The following is a 17,579-nucleotide window of genomic DNA, read 5'->3' on the forward strand; positions in this document are numbered from 1 at the left end:
AAACAGGATATAACTACACTATAGTGCTAATATCCAATTGCTCATTAAGGACAAAAGGCACCAGGCAGTTTAACCTAAAAATACAATAACTCTCTTTTTTGGAAAGGAGTTTGAAGTGTTCACCAGCCAAAACAGATGGGGGTACAACTTCCAACCCCATAATTCTAAGACTGTCAGGTGTTTTACCATGTACCAAGGCGAAATGTTTGGATACATAATGCTTGGTGACACCATTGATGATATTCCTCCTACGTTCCATAAATCGTGTACTCTATGGCCTAGTGGTCCGGCCCACATAATGTGGGCCGCAACCACAGGTCAACAAGTTCACTACACAGGAGGTAAGGCAATTTACAAACCCCCTTACCTTGTATAGGGGACTGCCTGGGGGAGAGGAAGGGAACTCCTTCCTACACTCCAAATGAGAGCAAGTGGTGCATCTCCCTCGTCCACATTTGTAATTGCAATCAGGTCTGAGACTAAATTTAGACAAAGTTCTAATCTTAGTGGGAGCAATAATATTTTTTGTACTGTTAGCCTTCTTGTAAACTATAGTAAACCTCTTCTCTAAACTGTCAAGGGATATGATCAAACCCTGGTAGAGGAAGCGTGTACTAGAGTGGCTGGTTTGGAGAGGAACAGTCTTCTGTTGGCATAAAAAAATAGACGGACAGAGGGGCTTAAAGGTAAGAGGAACTTTGTTAGTGGACGGACAGTGTACTCTACTAAATATAGTAGTTCTTCACGGTCTCTTGAGGCCATTATTAGAAAACATTGGTCCATCCTTTTAGGAGATCCTGTGCAGTATGTGCACACAAATAAATAGTCTGACTCTTATCACAATTTAAACCATTATTTTTGGAATCAAGAAGAGGTCTGAATTTCAGCTCAAATCAAGCTCAGCTGTTAATCACATGCAGGCAGAAGGCTTAGACCAGGGGAGATTGTGAGTGGACCAGGCATCCTCTGGGAAGTGAGTTACAGTAATAAACTGGATAAGGGAAAGCCTGATCGTGTCTGTAACACAGGTAAAGCTCTCAGCAAATCTATTGCAAGATTAACAACCCTCTTCTGGTGGAAGCCGGCAAAACCCACCCTCCCAAAAAAACCTGATTGTACTGTGAGTAAATCTGAATTCTATCATCTGCTTCCTGTTGAAGTAGTAGGTCGATCTCTCTCTCTCTTTTTTTTTCTTTCTCTCATCTATGCAGGCTCCCGGGGAATTGGACTAAAATTGTTTGTGACTGTTGGGGGTACAAACACCTTGCACCGGCTTCCAATCTCACGCCTGTTAAATGAGTCTCAACAAGAAGATGGAAGGTACCTCAAGTCACGATCAATAGTAACCACATTTAGGGGAATTCAGTTTACACTGCCCTAAACAGAATATATGTAAGAACTTGAATAGGAGAAGTTGTAGTGTGATGCGGTACTAATGAAGAGCATTCGGAAGCCAATTGTATTTTTGAAACAATTTAAAGTATACGCTCATCTCAGATTTATTCATCCTGCATGAAGGATGGGTGATACCCAGGGTTGCCACCACTCTGGGTTTGACACGGAGACTATGGGTTTCTTCCATGTATCTCCGGGCTATGGGTTTAACTGTAAAATCTCTGGCCGGCGACATTTCTCCCTGCAGGGTCCCATCAACATGGCTCCGTGATGACAAATGGCGTTGTGTTGCCATAACATTGGGACATCACGTGGCCCCATAAGGCATCCAGTGGTCATGGCAACTTGACACTGCATGGCGCCCCGGCACCATTTGACATCCTGGAGCAATGTTGACGAGCCCTTGCAGGAGGAGATGCCGGAGAAGGTGAGAGTAGCAAATCTATAAATAAAATACATTTAATTGCAAAAAGTCTCTGGGTTATCCTTCCGTAGAAGGTGATAACCCTGGTGAAACCCGATGAAGGACTCTGAGTGGTTCGAAAGCTTATAACATATCAACTACTTGTTGTTAAAATAAAATGTTATTGCATCCCCTACTCCCTCTCCCTGCTTTGTTACTGCATGCGTAAAAGGTGGTGAGTCTTGATGCGAGAACTGGTGACCGACTGAGAATTACATTTTGAGGATGGGTTCCTATTCTTAATCAAAAGACTGCAATGGAGAATGATGGTCTCCTTTCCTGAAGGTTAGGGGTAAGATGGACAAATTCAGGGACAATCAATAAAAACAGAATAGACACTAAAGAAGCAATGAAAGAATAGGCACTAGAACGATGCAGAGAGAAGGCGTTATACAGGTTCTAGGGACATGTGTGCGTCTGTTTAATATAGTGAAAAGTTAATGTGCTAACTTCCAGTCAAATGAATGTAGGTTGATCTATAACTAACCATGTGTTAACCCCTTCGCATTAAGATATTGATTGGGGGGAGAGCGAGAAATGGTACTAGTTAGGCTGCGGCCAGGGTGAATGCGAGCGGGCTGACGCTGGAGCGCCATGACGTAAGGCGCTCATTTTGCTCGGGCGATTTGTGTCCTGCTAGTTGCGTGCGTAGGGAGGCATGTCAGGGGGTGCGGCCATGACATCACAGAGCTAGTTCGTGCTCATTGGGCGAACCACTCACGTGACGCGCAAGCGAGCGGCAGAATTAAATTGGTTTGATTCTGCAAGCAGCTGAGCGGCGTGCACTCGTGGGCATGTGCACGCACGCGCTCACGCTGGACAAACGCATTGTAGCAATGTGTTCGCGCTCAGCGTCACCCTGGATGAGGCCTTAGACCCGAGAAGAGGCGCTACAATAAGAAGAAAGGGGTGAGCGGCAGGCAGAATGGGGAGTTGGAGACACAGAAACAAACATTATCGCATCGTCCCTTCCCCACCCAAAAAAATTGCACATTTTAAATGCATAAAGTGTTAAATTGTGTCCCATAACTGCATTTTCAAAACTTTTAGGGGCTTATTCTATAATCTATATCATCCGAAGCAGTGTTTTTTTGGCACAAATTTTCTATTGACCTTTTAATGGGGGTTTTGGTTGAAAGCTGCCACTTCGGTTGATCTAGAATAAACCCCTTACTTTGTTTGGGGGGGAAAAAAACCTTTAATATTCATTTGGCACGGTTTTCACTTTAAAAAAAAATATATACACATATTTAGATCACACTTAATGGTATTATAACTATTATCATTTAGAAAGTGTCTGCATATTCAGCTGTGCAGTACAATGGGTGAACAGAATGACCTAAATGACGACATGCGCATGACATACAAAATAAGAACAAACGACCGCAAATCGATCCATCAGGTGATGAAGGCCCTGCTTGTATATAATGGCTTTCTCTATTTCAGCATCCCTGTGTTTACATCACTCACCGATGAGCTCAGCGTGGAATTACCAGCCTGTTTCTTTCTAACATTCCCGGAACCTGTACCTTTAATGCTGCCCTTCATTCAGAAGATCCAGAACATAACTGGTATGAAATAACAACACGCCAGCTTCTCTCTCTAACATCGTTTACATAGAACACCCTCTGTTTCTAAGGGTATGAACGTACTTCATTTTCCTGTGCTTCTATAGTCGTTCCAGCCCAGACTATTTATCACAGAGACTGCAAAATACTTACATGCAAAACTGTGTTAATGTTCTACTTTTTTTTTTCTTCTTCTAATAAGTTGCCTTTACTTAAAGCGCGGCAATAAGAGATGCAGAGATCTCCCTCATATAGTTCTGCTTTTCTATGACCGGCGTTTTCTCTTGCTAATCATGGAGTACTTGTAATGTGAAACTAGATTTAAAAAGGAAAAAACAGCCCTGCACAGGACTTTGCAAGTATAAAAGATAGGTGTTTAATGGTGGACAGATCAACGATTCGGTCCTTACATGGACCTTTGTTCTCTTTGACAAAGGTCAACGTTTGGACTGAATCGTCGATCTGTCCACCATTAAACACCTATCTTTTAGACTTGCAAAGTCCTGGGGAGTGTTGTGTTTTTTTTTCTTTGTTTTGGTTCTAGTTTTGCAGTGATTACCCCTGCATGGTGGAACTGTGCACCCGAGGCAATACAACAGATGAAGTGAGTGCTTCAATGTTTAAAAGTACTTGTAATGTGTAGACCGTGCAGTGAGTACTGGCCCAATGCATTCTAGGTAGGCTTTGCTTCCCTAGTACTGGTTTTATGGCCACAGTTCATACTGCTGCAAAAGAAAAGAGCTGCTATTGTTAAGATCTAGGTAGGCACGTAACTAAAGCATGCTTTCCTTAGGCTGTGATTATACCAGAAATCGCCCGTGGTGTCTCCTTTAGAGAAACAAGTGTTATACATCCCTGAAAACTGCTTACACCAAATGTAGCTGTCTCCCCGCTCGCTGCTGCAAAGCAGGAGACAGGCAAATTTGTTTTCAAGCAGCAACAGCCATGTCACATGATGCAGCCGTCCAATGAAAGTGATGTTCAGTGCACCAATCATGTCCCTCCAAAATCTAACCAATGAAAATCCTAGAAAAAATGTACCTCGGGATTTCATACAAAATAGAGAGTTCCTTTATTGAAAAGCCATATATACCTTGAACATACCATACACATTGAAGAACATAGATAATTATTGACTGACTTAATTAGTTATTTTAAAAATAATAAAGTAATTAATTAAATTAATTAATTATTAATAAAATAATTAATGTAATCACTATTATGGACAATTCTTTAATTGAAGAATTCATTGGATTGGTGTTCGAAAGGCAGGCGTTGTGGTAAAGGAAGTGACATCTGAGCATGTCTCCCCTGCAGTCGCTTGCTAAATCTCTTGTGCATGTGCACATGTAGCTCTGCAGCGTTGCTACTTATGAAGCCACAGGAGAGCTCTGCTGCACTGAAGCTCTTGGTATAATCACAGCCTTAGGCTACGGCCAGACAGGGAATGGGCGCGATGGCGCTCGTGCGCTCTTTGGTCGGGCAATTTGTGACCTGGACGCGCGGTCAAGACGTCACGGAGCTGGTTCGCCATCATTGACGCGCTTGCGAGCGGCAAATTCAAATTTGCTTGCTCAGCGCCGAGAGGGCGCAGGCGCTTGCTCACGCTGGCCACACAAATTGCCGCAATGTGTTTCATGGCGGCCAGCGTGAGCGCACCCGCCCACTCAGCGCCACCATGGACGAGACCTTAGTTAGATCATGGTTTATTTCAAGCTTGCAGAAAACAGTGTGTAGTACTAAAGCCATTTTTAAAAATGTCTGCTAGGCAAAGAAACAGCTGCATACTTGTAGAATAAAGTTTTGGATTAGGATGAAAAAGGCAGAACATTATCAGAAATGGTAAAGACCCCCAAATAATCTGAGGGCAATTTTGAAAGTGGAACTGAACGGTTTAATTTCTTGATGGCATTTTCAGAGGATAACTATCGGTAGTAACTTTTAATGTAAGGATGGGAATTTGCCTGTCAACAATCCTTTTCCAAAATGGTGCTGTCCTCACAACATTCTGCTACTATCCATCCAGACGCATGGCACTTTGGGCTTTAGTTATGCAGACTTGTGACACCTCAACATGATATATAATCACATTGACATCATCTCTGCTTATTATAATCATTCATGTATGTTCAACAACAAAGATAAAAATCCCAAATGTTGTGTGATGCAGCAGCGGGATATCCTTTAGACTGTGATTATACCAAAAATCACCTGCTCAAAAACAAGTGTTATACATCCCTGAAAACTGCTTATACCAAATTCAACTGACTTCTCGCTCGCTGCTGCACAGCAGGAGTCAGTTCAGGAGATGGGCAAATTTGTTTTCAAGCAGCAACAGCCATGTCACATGACGCAGCCGTCCAATCACAGTGACGTTCAGTGCACCAATCGTGTTCCTCCAAAATCTAACCAATGAAAATCCTAGAAAATATTTACTTCAGGATTTCATACAAAATACAGTTTCTTTATTGAAAAGCCATATATACCTTGAAGAACATACCATACACATTGAAGAACATAGATAATTGACTGACTTAATTAATTATTTTAAAAAATAATAAAGTAATTAAATTATTTTTAATTATCATTTGTTTGTCTACCTCCTAAATTCATCATTTGTACAAACAGATTTTCCATGAACCACATCCAGATCATGTTCTCTTGATTCTCCATGTTTGTTTTGCTGAATCCTGTGAGGAATTGGGGAACAGGAAGTGTGGTAAAGGAAGTGACATCTGAGCATATCTTCCCTGCAGTCGCTTGCTAAATCTCTTGTGCATGTGTACATGTAGCTCTGCAGCGTCGCTACTTATAAGGCTGCGGGCATGGTGATCGCGATGGTGCGCAGGAGGGCGCGCGGCGCGATCACATAGATGTGCCTCTATGAGGCCGTCTCTAGAGCGCGCCAACGCGCACGGGAGCAGAGGTGCCGGCGCTCGCAATGTAGAAGGAAACAGAAAAATCTGTTTTCATGTGCGGCGGCCGGCCGGGCGGGCGGCAGCCGGGTCACGTGAGCGGTTCGCCCAATGAGGGCGAACCAGCTCCGTGACGTCACGTCACCCCGACACGTCTCCGTCTCCTCTGCATGCAGGACACAGATCTCTCCTGCTGCAGGCCGCGGGGAGAAGCCGAGTGAACACTGGTGCCCTCTGCAGCGTTTACCATGGCTGCAGCCTAAGCCACAGATGAGCGCTGCTACACTGAAGCTCTTGGTATAATCACAGCCTAAGAAGCTGATGATAATGAGAATACTAAAGTCCATAAATAAAATGCGTAAACATGGAGAAGCCCATAGCAAAATAAGTGTTCTTTGTATAGAAAATGATCTTCCACTACCCCCTCCCCCCCCAAAAAAAATGTACATGGAAAAATGTCTTTGTTACTTACAGTACTTCCCCCAAATAACAATATACTTGCTACCAGTTGGAATTGTGCAGCCTCCCTGTACAGTGTTTTTATTTTTAAACATTTATTAAACACACTCTGCAATGAGCTGTCTGATGTCACCTCTCTGGTTTTATTTTAACTAACAGATTAAAACTATGTATTTTATTCCTAAAAAAAATGAGCCAAAACCAAGCTGGAAATGGCTTCTCACCTCCCTTACTCAAACAACCTTATCTGACAAGTTTAGGAAAAACAACACCCCACGGATGAAGCTTTTTGAAATCTGCATGGAAAACTGCTCTGGGCTGCCGTGTGGGGAATGGAACAAGTTTGAATAAACAGTGGGAATTGCCATGTGAATACCCTACTGCAGGCTTTAGGCCTTTTAAGTAAAATAAAAAAGTTAGATTTTTTTTTTTGTTAATAAGGTTTGTAATCTGTTTTAAATTGCATCACATTTAACTCATGTTGATGTTGTTCCGTTTTCTTCTGATCAAGTCCTGATTTTAAATATTGTGCACCATAACCTACTGGATGAAAATGCTATAAGGTATTTTGTACATTCCACTACATATTACATTTCACTCCCGGTTCTTTGCTTCTCCCAATGAGAGCTGCAGAGTAACACTAGAAAGGTTCTGTATTGCTGACCATAGCTTATCTCCGGCCACAGGAAATACAGTAAATGATCAAAACCAACATAATTTTGGTTTTAGGACTTCCCGTTGTTGGAACCAAGCAAGCTCCATTATGTGAACTGATTATCCAGATGACCAATAAAAGCAGCAGAACAGATGGAGCTATTAAAGAGACCCATTTCATAGTGGTATGTGTTGCTCATGGCTCCTTGGGGGAGGCGTTTTTGGGGAGTTTCGTTACTGTAGTTTGTATTAAACTCTAGACACAAAAAAAAGTTATGGCGAGTAAAAAAGTGACCCTCCACCGTACAGTATATCTCAAATAAAAATACCACTTATGAGTATATTCTAGTTTCACAAAGGTCTGCAACCTGGTCTTTCTCCATTATCTCTTGGCAAACAATGCTTCCCATAATACCTGGCTGGATGAGATAATGGGGAAAAGCAGGTTACAGGCCTGTCTGAGACATGTGAATGTGCTCACAAGTGATATTTTTATTTGCTATTAAAATGTACGCGTTTCAGCATTTTTCCATTGATAAAAAAATAAATTACTTTGGAGGTTTATATCCCCCCCACCCCCCTCAAAGATGTTTTTATAATGAAAATCTTGTTTTTAAATTGATTTAATGATTTATGTTTTATATTTTGAAATGTACCTTCAAAAATATTGATATTTATGTGGTGTTAAATCATGCAAGGGCCTGCTTTTTGCTTCTTGGACATCATCCCAGAACAATGATTCACATGCATTTGAATTCAACTCTTTGAAGAATTTTTCAGAACTTGTCCAAAGTAACATTTTGGAGCATTATTTAAAACCAGAGACTAATTTTGACAGATTTATTATAAATCATTCTTCCTGGTAATGCACAGGTTATTAAGAATTTATATTAGTGTTAGGGACCCTTGAGATGTGGTCTGCCGTGCAGTGGCTCAGGGGCTTACAACACTTTGGCCAAAATGTTAAACTAAAAGAGCATTTTATTTAATAGATATCTATACATATATATTTAGGCACTGTACCGTGTATAAGTTTCACTGGATGTGCACTGAGCTCTGTCTGTGTTTCATGTTCTGTCTCTGATTTTAAATATATATTGCCATGCTCAGTAGCACTCCTCTGTGACACTTATATGCTTATATATATATATGTTGTGGTTATTTTGGGGGTTCAATATGAGCTTGTAGGTGTCCTGTATGTTTTACAATTTTGGAGCATTAGACAGGTTTTGAGAACTCCCAGATAAAGCACGCTTTGTGCTCCCAGCTCAGTTGACAAGCAACTGTGAATGATGTATCTTATTTTCTTGCCCAAATCAAAATGGAGCTTGCCATATCAAGCTCTGTGTAATTCAAAATGGCTGCGCATAGCGATTGCCAAATGTCTACTGCACAGAAACAGTAGTGTAGATACATATACAGTATTATAAACCGTGAATAAGATAACTGTTACTGTCCAAATATTATATTTGTAATTCTCTTTTTATTGATAACGTTTTATATGAGCTTATTGTGTCTGACCGAACTGTAATATTTGAAATATCTTTGGTGAAATAATACCTCTACCAGTACCCAGTATCTAACATACATCAAACAGCCACCACTCGGGTTGAAACAAGACATTTACTCTGTGAACATGTCAAGTTATTTAATGTTTTATTTCCTGTATTAGTCTATTCCAGATTGTATGGATCACAGCTACTTTATCAGCAGCAGAACAGAGGGTGTTGTAATGGGTGTCCTGGTCAACAAAATACCTTTCACCCATCCAAGTCATGTAACTCCTACTCTGGAAGTAATCCGGCATCAGGCTGCCTACAACACTCTTATCAGCAGCTGCGTATCCATCAACAGGTGCACCAAAGGGAAGTGTTGTCCATTAAATTCTTTAACATCCCACTACTACTCATAGATACTCGAGACAACACTGTATAAATGCTATCTATTGCTTTTACTTCTGAATACATTAATGACTTTGAACAGTGTAATCTCATGTGAGGTGCATATAGGGGCTGTCATTTAAATCTGGGATGATCCCATTGAAGTGCTGCTAAATGACCACCAACTTTTACATAGTTGATTGACCTCAAGCTGTGTTGCAGGCCCTTCTGCCTCGGAAGGGGATAATTATGGGTAAGATGTCTTATATTTAAGAATGATGTCTAGAAGGCATTTGATGTATGCAAGTGTCTGTTTGAAAATTAGAATGACATCCTCACAATGGGGTATGAAGACTTAATAAATTAGTTTTTACAACATCATCACTCCCCACTTGTAACTACATTAAAGTTGCAATACTGAATACTTACCATTACGTTGAAAATATTTTTTTAATAAGGGCGATCACTGACTCGCAGGGTGGTTGCGTTTCTCCAAAGCTGAAGCTTATTCTTTAAAACATTTAATGTTTTAGAATCAATTAATTCTGTCAAATGAAATATCGCTGCCCGATTTTGCCTTCAATGTTTTGGTTTTGACCACCTTGGACTACATTTAGCCAAGTTGGTAAGCTTGTTAGTCTGGAGATTATTATTTAGAAGAGTATATAGCTGATCTTCTGCACTTACTGTGCTTGTTTGCATTAAAGATCTCTTCCTTTATCCAGTCTAGCTAAAAGCTGCATCATTCACTTGTATTGTACAGTATGTCTTATGAGTTAAGCAGCCCAATGGATATTGAACTGCAGAGTGCAAGACATGTGCTGCCACAAAGCAGTGCTGCTGTGTTAAAGCAGCAATCTCCTGTTTTATTTTGACCGGGAGGTTACCCAAAGCTGTTTTGTGGTGGCCAATGTCCAGACTCCTTGGCTCCCGAGATGGTTGTAAAAAAAATCTACAAATATGGTTGTGGAGTCACCAACAGAAAGCCGCGACATCATCTCCTTAGGATGTTGAGGCTTTCTATTAATAATTGAAATGAGCCCTTCTCCTGCTTCCATTTTGTATCTTTCAATTTGACTGGTGGACAGACGATCCGCTGCTCCTGACCAGGGGTGTGCCCTGTTAAGTTACAACCAAAAAGCCAACAGGCGGCATTGTTCCTTTATATGAGCACAGGTGTAATATGATTATCACTCCTGAAGAAAGGATCTCAGGTGTCACACATGGCTTAGTATGGTTCTGAAAGTTAAGAGTTACAGTCCGCACGGGCCGCTACTAGTATTCAGGGCCACCGACAGGGGGAACCCCGGGTCTGGTGGTGGAGGGGGGCCCATGGACCGAGGCTCCAACCTCTTCACCTCACTCAATAACCTGGGACCCTTGTCAAGACTCGAGTCCTGAACCCCAGGGAGAGCTGTCATGGTCTTGCTGGTATTTACTTTATAAAATTTAAAAAAAGCATCTATGAAGGATCTAATAATATGGTTTTTTTAATTACATTTGATTTCATTGTTGTAGATTCTTCTGATTTGCTCCACTTTGAAGTCTCCCTACAAAGGGATACAAGATTCTGTATCTCCTTCCTGCATCCTAATGGTGGCAGCCTTTCCTGTGGTATGTATGTGCCTCATTAGACAGCTAGCATAACAAATTAGCAATAGAGTAAGGCGAGCAAGGCAGCCGCCTTGGCCTCCACACTCCATCCTCTCGTTCCTCCTGACGGCACCAGGATACAACTTCCACCCGACCGGAGGGGGAGCTGGAGGAGGGAGCGCGGGGCTCCCCCCTCTGGTCGGGCGGAAGTTGGATCTTGGCTCTGACAGGAGGAGGTGCAGAGCCCCCAGACCGGCAGAGAGAGGTGTGCCTCTCTGTGTGTCTGTGTCTCTGTGTCTGACTTCGTTTGTGAGAGGGGTCTTGCCCATTCCGGAGCGGGCCACCTCCTGTAGCATCACGTTGCCATGGTGATGACATCAAATGACACTGCAACGTCATAGGACGACGCATCGTCATGGTGACGTCATGATGCCGTGACGCTGCCAAAGGAGGGCCGCTCGTCAAGGTAAGTCCCCTTACATTTTTACATGGGGGGGCCCCGCTGCCAGCATGCTGCCTTGGGCCACACAAAGCCTAAGGCCGGCCCTTGGCATGGCATAAAGTAATATATTTCTGGATCTGTAGATTTATTGTAGAGTCGGATACATTTTAATGGAGCAAAATGAGAGATTTTTATAGATGAAGTTAGTGTGCAGATATATTTCAAAACCACACAAGTCTCTTTAAGAAGGGCTATTCATGGTTCTGAAGGCTGTGTGCACTATAATGTAATCTATAAAGAACTCCATTATTGGTTCGTTAAAAGTTATTACAAATGTACACTTCAAGTCCAACATGGCTACTGGAACTTGAAACTTCATTACCAGAGGTTAAAATGTTTAAAGTACCAAGACCATCTGCAAAAGTTTTTAACAAGCAGGAAATCTGCATTGTCTAAGTAGCATTTTTTGTGTAGCCCCCTGTAAACAGAGCGGGCTATATATCTTTCTCCTACTGTGGTAAGTCATGTTAAGGGCAGGCGCCAGTAGTAATCATGGGTTTTCCCCCTTCACGCCCTGCCCTGAGTGATAGATGAAGGCCCCTGACTCTGCTGCAGGCATGAGACAGAGGGGAGGTCCTGCTGACATCATGAGGGGTGGGGCTGACTCTATTTAGTAGCCAGTTCCTGTGAGGACGTGGGCTTTTGTTATGTGGAGTTGGAGGAGAGAGGTTCTGCCCTGGGACCTGAAGAGAGAGGCTACGGTCCTAGTAGTTTGGAGAGTGAGCAGAGTCAGAGTGGACCAATGCCTCTCACCCTACTGAGGGGGTGAGGGGGAGAAGAATCTACCCCCACCCAGAGGATACCCTCTGAGGTGGGCACTGGGGATATTGAGGCCCCCCCACAGACCATCCTGCAGGAGTACAATCTGGAGGAGAGGAGGAGGAAGTCTGGTGTACTTTGGAGTGCCTTGGGCATATAACCTGTCGTGTACTGCTGCTGCTGTGTGCCAGATAAAGACAATAAAGACACTGCTGATTTTACATAAGACTGTGTGATTCTGGAGCATTCACCCTGGGACCAGGGTTATTCTTCTATACGGGCCCTACCCCACATCCCTGGGAAGGTATAGAGGATGGAGGCGCTGCATCACTAAGCAAATGGAAGCAACTACCCCAGAGCCTGGTCCTGTGTCCCCAACAATCACCACGGGAAGCTCAGGCCCTCCTGTTACCGGCAGGTATGCACCACCAAAGCACATGTAGCCAGCCCTCACTACACCCTAGATATGCTATCTGTGTCTGGGGGGGGAAAGGGGAATATGGGTTACATTTGTTTTCCTTTTTTAATGCTGATCCTGTCATTGTGAAATCCTCCAGTAGATTTCCATACAAGAGAAGCCAGTAGGGCTTTTTTTTGTGACGGTGCAGCGATTTTTCTTATCTTCTCCTCCTGCTCCTCATCTCCGGCAGTATCTTCTTGTAATAACGGCGTTGAACGATGCCGCAACGTCAGATGGTGCCACGTTGCCATGGCAACATGACGCCGTGCGTTGCCATAACAGTGTGACATCACATGACGGAGACAAGGAGAAGGTAAGAGGTCAGGGTACCAGCACCTTTTCGATTACAAAAAAAGCACTGGAAAAATGTAGATGACATATTTTCTTCAGTCTTTTACCTCAAGGGCTTGTGGAGCTGGACGCATATTACAAAGACTCCAGTATTGCAGGGGGTGCATTCTAACTGAGCCCTAATTGCTGTAACTATAAGTTGCGGAGGCTTCCATAGTAGAAATGGCATGTTCCATGGTATTTGTTGTTTAAGCTTTAGGGCCTACATTTGGAAATGTATTAAAGTATAATTGAAATATGAAACAAGACTTGCGTCGTGAAACAATGTTTTAACGTCATGGCAAATTCAACATAATTTACTAATTTGGAGTGAGGATCTTAAACTTTTTTTCTCAAGTCATAAAATCGAAGTATAAAAGTACTTTACTTTAGATTACTCCAGCATAACAGAACTCAGCGTTACGGTTTTAGCACATAAAAAGAAACGTTGATTCTGAAGATAAATACTCCCATACAAAAATAGTACAAAATGGCGGTGACGTTCAAATAAATAATAATATCTTCAAAGATGGTTAACGTCATTTCATAGTATATCTATAACCCCATCAACAACACAAAAAGGCTTATACTTAAATTTTCCTCCAGCTCTACATCTCCGTAGTATGTAATAAATGCCTGCTTTTTAAAATGCTATTAAAATGTTTCTACGTTTAGACAACCTCCTCTTCTCTCTATTTGGCTCTTGTTACATACAGTATGCTGTGTAGCTCTCCTCCTGTGTTCTCTTTTACTAGTGTTTAGACATATTAAATTCCCTTGGACACTGTTGCAGGTGGGGTTCCAAGTTTCAGTGGCTTGTGTTCTGAACAAACACATCGTCATACATGGAACCAGAGTTATGCAAAGGTCTCCAAAATCATTTTTTTGGGGGTGGTTTTCTTTGACATTGTCGTTTTATTTCAAAATGTTTCAAATTTTGTGTTGTCAGAATTTTATCGTAGAATTTAGTGACGGTGACTCAGCTATATGCATTAAGCCTTGTCACATATGTAACGTGGTCACATTTTACCGTATGTGATAGGTGGTCACATCCAGAATTTAGCGACATTTTGTGAAAATGGTAGTATATAAAAGGGCTACATAAGGCATACTCAAATCCGATAGTCTATTAATTTGTCACTTTAGAATAATGTTCCATATATCATATACTAGATTTGTTTTATTTTTCCCATAAGCCTGGAAGTTCTAAAGCACACTGGTTTATTGAATGGCCTTGTGGTACACTTTAACATTACATGAACCTTTCTTATTTGTCCCTTTGCAGTTGCTATTGAGGTCCTGAGCTCCAGCAAATTAAGATGCAATCTATACACTGATGCAGCCGACCCTTCATTTGCTTGCAACAGCGAATTTGTCATGAAAGTTATGGAATGGTAAATGTGAATCTCTATCTTGCTGAAATATTATATCAGTAAGGTCTGTATTTATTAAGCAGTGCAATGCCATAAATCACCTTATAGCCCACTGAAATGAATGGCTCGTACCGTGACATAATACCACTTACTAAATGTGACCCTAAATGCCTTTAACGAACTGTGATAAAATGTACAGAAGATTCATGCACACCTCATTCTCTTAGATGTAGATAGAAGTGCACTGTGCTTTGATGTTATTTAGCAATACTGTACCTTTTATATTACTTAACAGAATGAGAACTGGAAAACCATTATTGCTTTCCACTACAGACTAGAGTATATTAAGGCATTAGATGTCTGATTAGCCACTAAAGATGTTAATTATATGGGGTAGTGTACATTTCTGCTTGGTGAAGGTTAGTGTAGCCAGGATTTCGCCAAATAGCAGAATCCCTGACTGCAATGGAAACAGGGGCGTAGCTATAACCCGTGCTCTTGGGGGCCCGCTCTCCCCCACCCCCGGTGGCCCTGCTGACCATCTCTCTCTCTTTTCCCCCAGATAGAGGCAGGTGGGGGAGATGAGGTGGGGTACACATCAGCGGCGGGCCGCCAGAGTGATGCGGAGTTGCACGGAGACAGCAGGATTGCCGGGGAGGAGCGTGCCCCAGCTGTCCGACCCAGAAGATTTTCTTACTTCCGGTGTCTATGCTGCTACAGCATGCTCCTCCCCGGCTGTCCTGCTCTGCCTCCGTGCAACTTCTAACTCCTCTGCCGGCTGCTCCTCTGCTTCACTTTGGAGGCCCGCCGCCGCGTACCATCATCTCCCCCACCTCTATCTGGGGGAAAGGAAAGAGAGATGGTCAGCAGGGCCACCGACAGGGGGGGGGGAGGGAAGAGAGCGGGCCCCCAATAGCAAGGGCTATAGCTACTCCCCTGCTTCCATTGCAGTCGGGGATTCTGATATATCACCACCCTGTCCCACAGGTATGCATGGAGCTGGAGGAGAGGGAGAGAGCTGGAGGAGGGGGAGAGAGCTGAGGGGAGATGATGATGATGAGTTTAATTTAAATCGAGGCAAATATTTTGCATTTCTATCTACGCTACTGAGTGGGAGCACTATATACTACGAGATAATGGTGATATTTTTATTTGTTGTACACTGTACGTTGGAGAGCTTTTTTTTGTCCCTTTTTCACCCACCATAACTTATTTAATGTGTGGTTGAAATCTATCCCAGTTTCATATTGAAAAGCCAGTATAACCCGCCTCACACTGATGAGACCCAAAAGGTCGAAGCAGCTGTCTGTGAGTAGGGTTACCGGCTATGCATTTTTTTTTTAACCCAGGCTGTGCTAAAAAGCTCTGTAATGCGCAGGCATAAGCTTTATAGGGCTCCATTTTAAGATTGATAAGAAGCAAAAGATGACACTGTATGCTCATTTGCATGTCATTACCCAGAATCTCTTGATGCAGTGGAAGCACTGTATGCTGAGATATCATGGTCAAAAGCAGGGTTGCAGAACTGTCTAAGACAGGTGAATGTGCTCACAAGCGATATTTTTATTTGCAGTATACTGCCAAAGTATGGAAAGAGATTGATATATTTCCATTAAAAAGTTATATTCAATAATACAAGATGAGCAATGCTCTCAAATACATGAAGTAAGAATGACAATGCCATAGTAGTAAATTTCAACAAATAATTGGGATCAGGTGTTGAACAAGAATAGTGTGGCTCTGTTGTCCTAACGCTGCCTTAGAACTTCGCCCAGATCTTTGCAACAGAGTACAGTATGGTATGAGTCACTAACAAATGCAATGTTAATAGTGTATTCAGTGATATTTGTTGTTCTACTGGTTGATGTTATGGTTTAAGCTTTTCGCTACCAGAGGTGCCAGCAACACATTACTTTGCAAGGAAATGTTAGAAATAGTAGATGTTCCTTTCCTGAGCGCTTTTACTTTATTGTAACTACCTTATTTGTTGGTGAGTGGGGCTTCATTTCTTAGCAATACTCTCCTCCCAACATTTGAACGCTACCCTCAGCCAGTCACATGCATCCGGCTACTTACAAAAACAAGTGCTGAAAAACCCTTTATAAATAGCATCCATACTGCATAATGTATTACTTCCTGGTAAAACATTTTTTATAAATAAATACATTTATAGAACACTAAACAAAGGCAGAATTAATCTTTTTAACTCCAAATTAGGGAAGGTTATCACTAGTTTTGGAAAAAGTGTATTTTAAAACTTCTATGTACAGTACTTAAGTGTACCACATGAATTCGATATCAACATACAGTTAATTAAAACAATGGCAAATATGACGCATAAACTCATTCTTGTGAAGTACAATCCTCTCTACCAATATGCATATCCAAGTAACTTTTATAAAACTAATAAATTATTTTGTGAAGACCCCTTTTAAAGCAGCAATACTACATTCCCTCTCCCCCTTATTTTTAATCTGCACCCTATTCTTATTTCTGAGGTCTTCTTACCTTGGCTTCAGGAAAATTAATCTTAAGCTAGAATGAACTGAGAAAGCAAAAACAACAAATTTTTATCTTGTTCTTTCAGCTGCATGTCAATACCCATCACTATGAGAGCCATTTTTAAGAGGGCTCTGAGGGTGGTGGTTGACCATGAAATGGTGATTTGTAGTCCAAGCTGTGAGCAGTTGGCGATCCCTGAGACTGCAGTAGAAATCCTCCCAGATGTTTGCAGTGCAGCAGGGCATGGCGGGCCGCAAGAAATGGAATCCAGCCTTCAAGTGAATGCTCAACAAAATGCTAGAATCATTGAGCACTCAAACCCTGATAGCGAAGTTGGTACACAGGCCGAGAGCTCACAAGAACCTTATTCTAATATCACGGAAGAATCCAGTTCCAGCATCGTAGAAGAACTTAGTTCTAGCATTGTACAAGAAAATAGTTGTGGCAGCATAGAGGAAGGGAGTTCTAGCATTGTGGAAGAAGGGAGTTCTAGCATTCTGGAAGAGGAGAGTTCTAGCATTGTGGAAGAAGGGAGTTCTAGCATTGTAGAAGAAGAGAGTTCTAGCATTGTAGAAGAAGAGAGTTCTAGCATTGTAGAAGATCCCAATTCAAGTATTGCAGAGCTCGAGGTTCCGGAGTCCATTCCTGAAAATGATACAGATATTTCTTCTGAATACACGGCATAGCCTGTTTTCCTTTGATTGTCTCAGTATATATAAATAATAC

General features: G+C 42.1%; 1 protein-coding gene across 1 annotated transcript in view; it reads left to right on the forward strand.

The window, feature by feature from the left end:
• The window catches only part of LOC142488242 (mediator of RNA polymerase II transcription subunit 1-like), a 70,000-nt gene extending 52,421 nt beyond the window's left edge, over nt 1–17,579 (forward strand). The window contains exons 12-19 of the mRNA XM_075588611.1: nt 1,212–1,320; nt 3,305–3,429; nt 7,530–7,639; nt 9,127–9,308; nt 10,537–10,550; nt 10,853–10,948; nt 14,264–14,372; nt 16,939–17,579. Coding sequence (XP_075444726.1) covers nt 1,212–1,320; nt 3,305–3,429; nt 7,530–7,639; nt 9,127–9,308; nt 10,537–10,550; nt 10,853–10,948; nt 14,264–14,372; nt 16,939–17,539 — 1,346 coding nt within the window. The 3' untranslated portion in view covers nt 17,540–17,579. The remainder of the gene's footprint in view (nt 1–1,211; nt 1,321–3,304; nt 3,430–7,529; nt 7,640–9,126; nt 9,309–10,536; nt 10,551–10,852; nt 10,949–14,263; nt 14,373–16,938) is intronic.

The sequence above is a fragment of the Ascaphus truei genome, chromosome 2 (assembly GCF_040206685.1).
Source record: "Ascaphus truei isolate aAscTru1 chromosome 2, aAscTru1.hap1, whole genome shotgun sequence".
In the NCBI taxonomy this organism is placed as follows: Eukaryota; Metazoa; Chordata; class Amphibia; order Anura; family Ascaphidae; genus Ascaphus; species Ascaphus truei.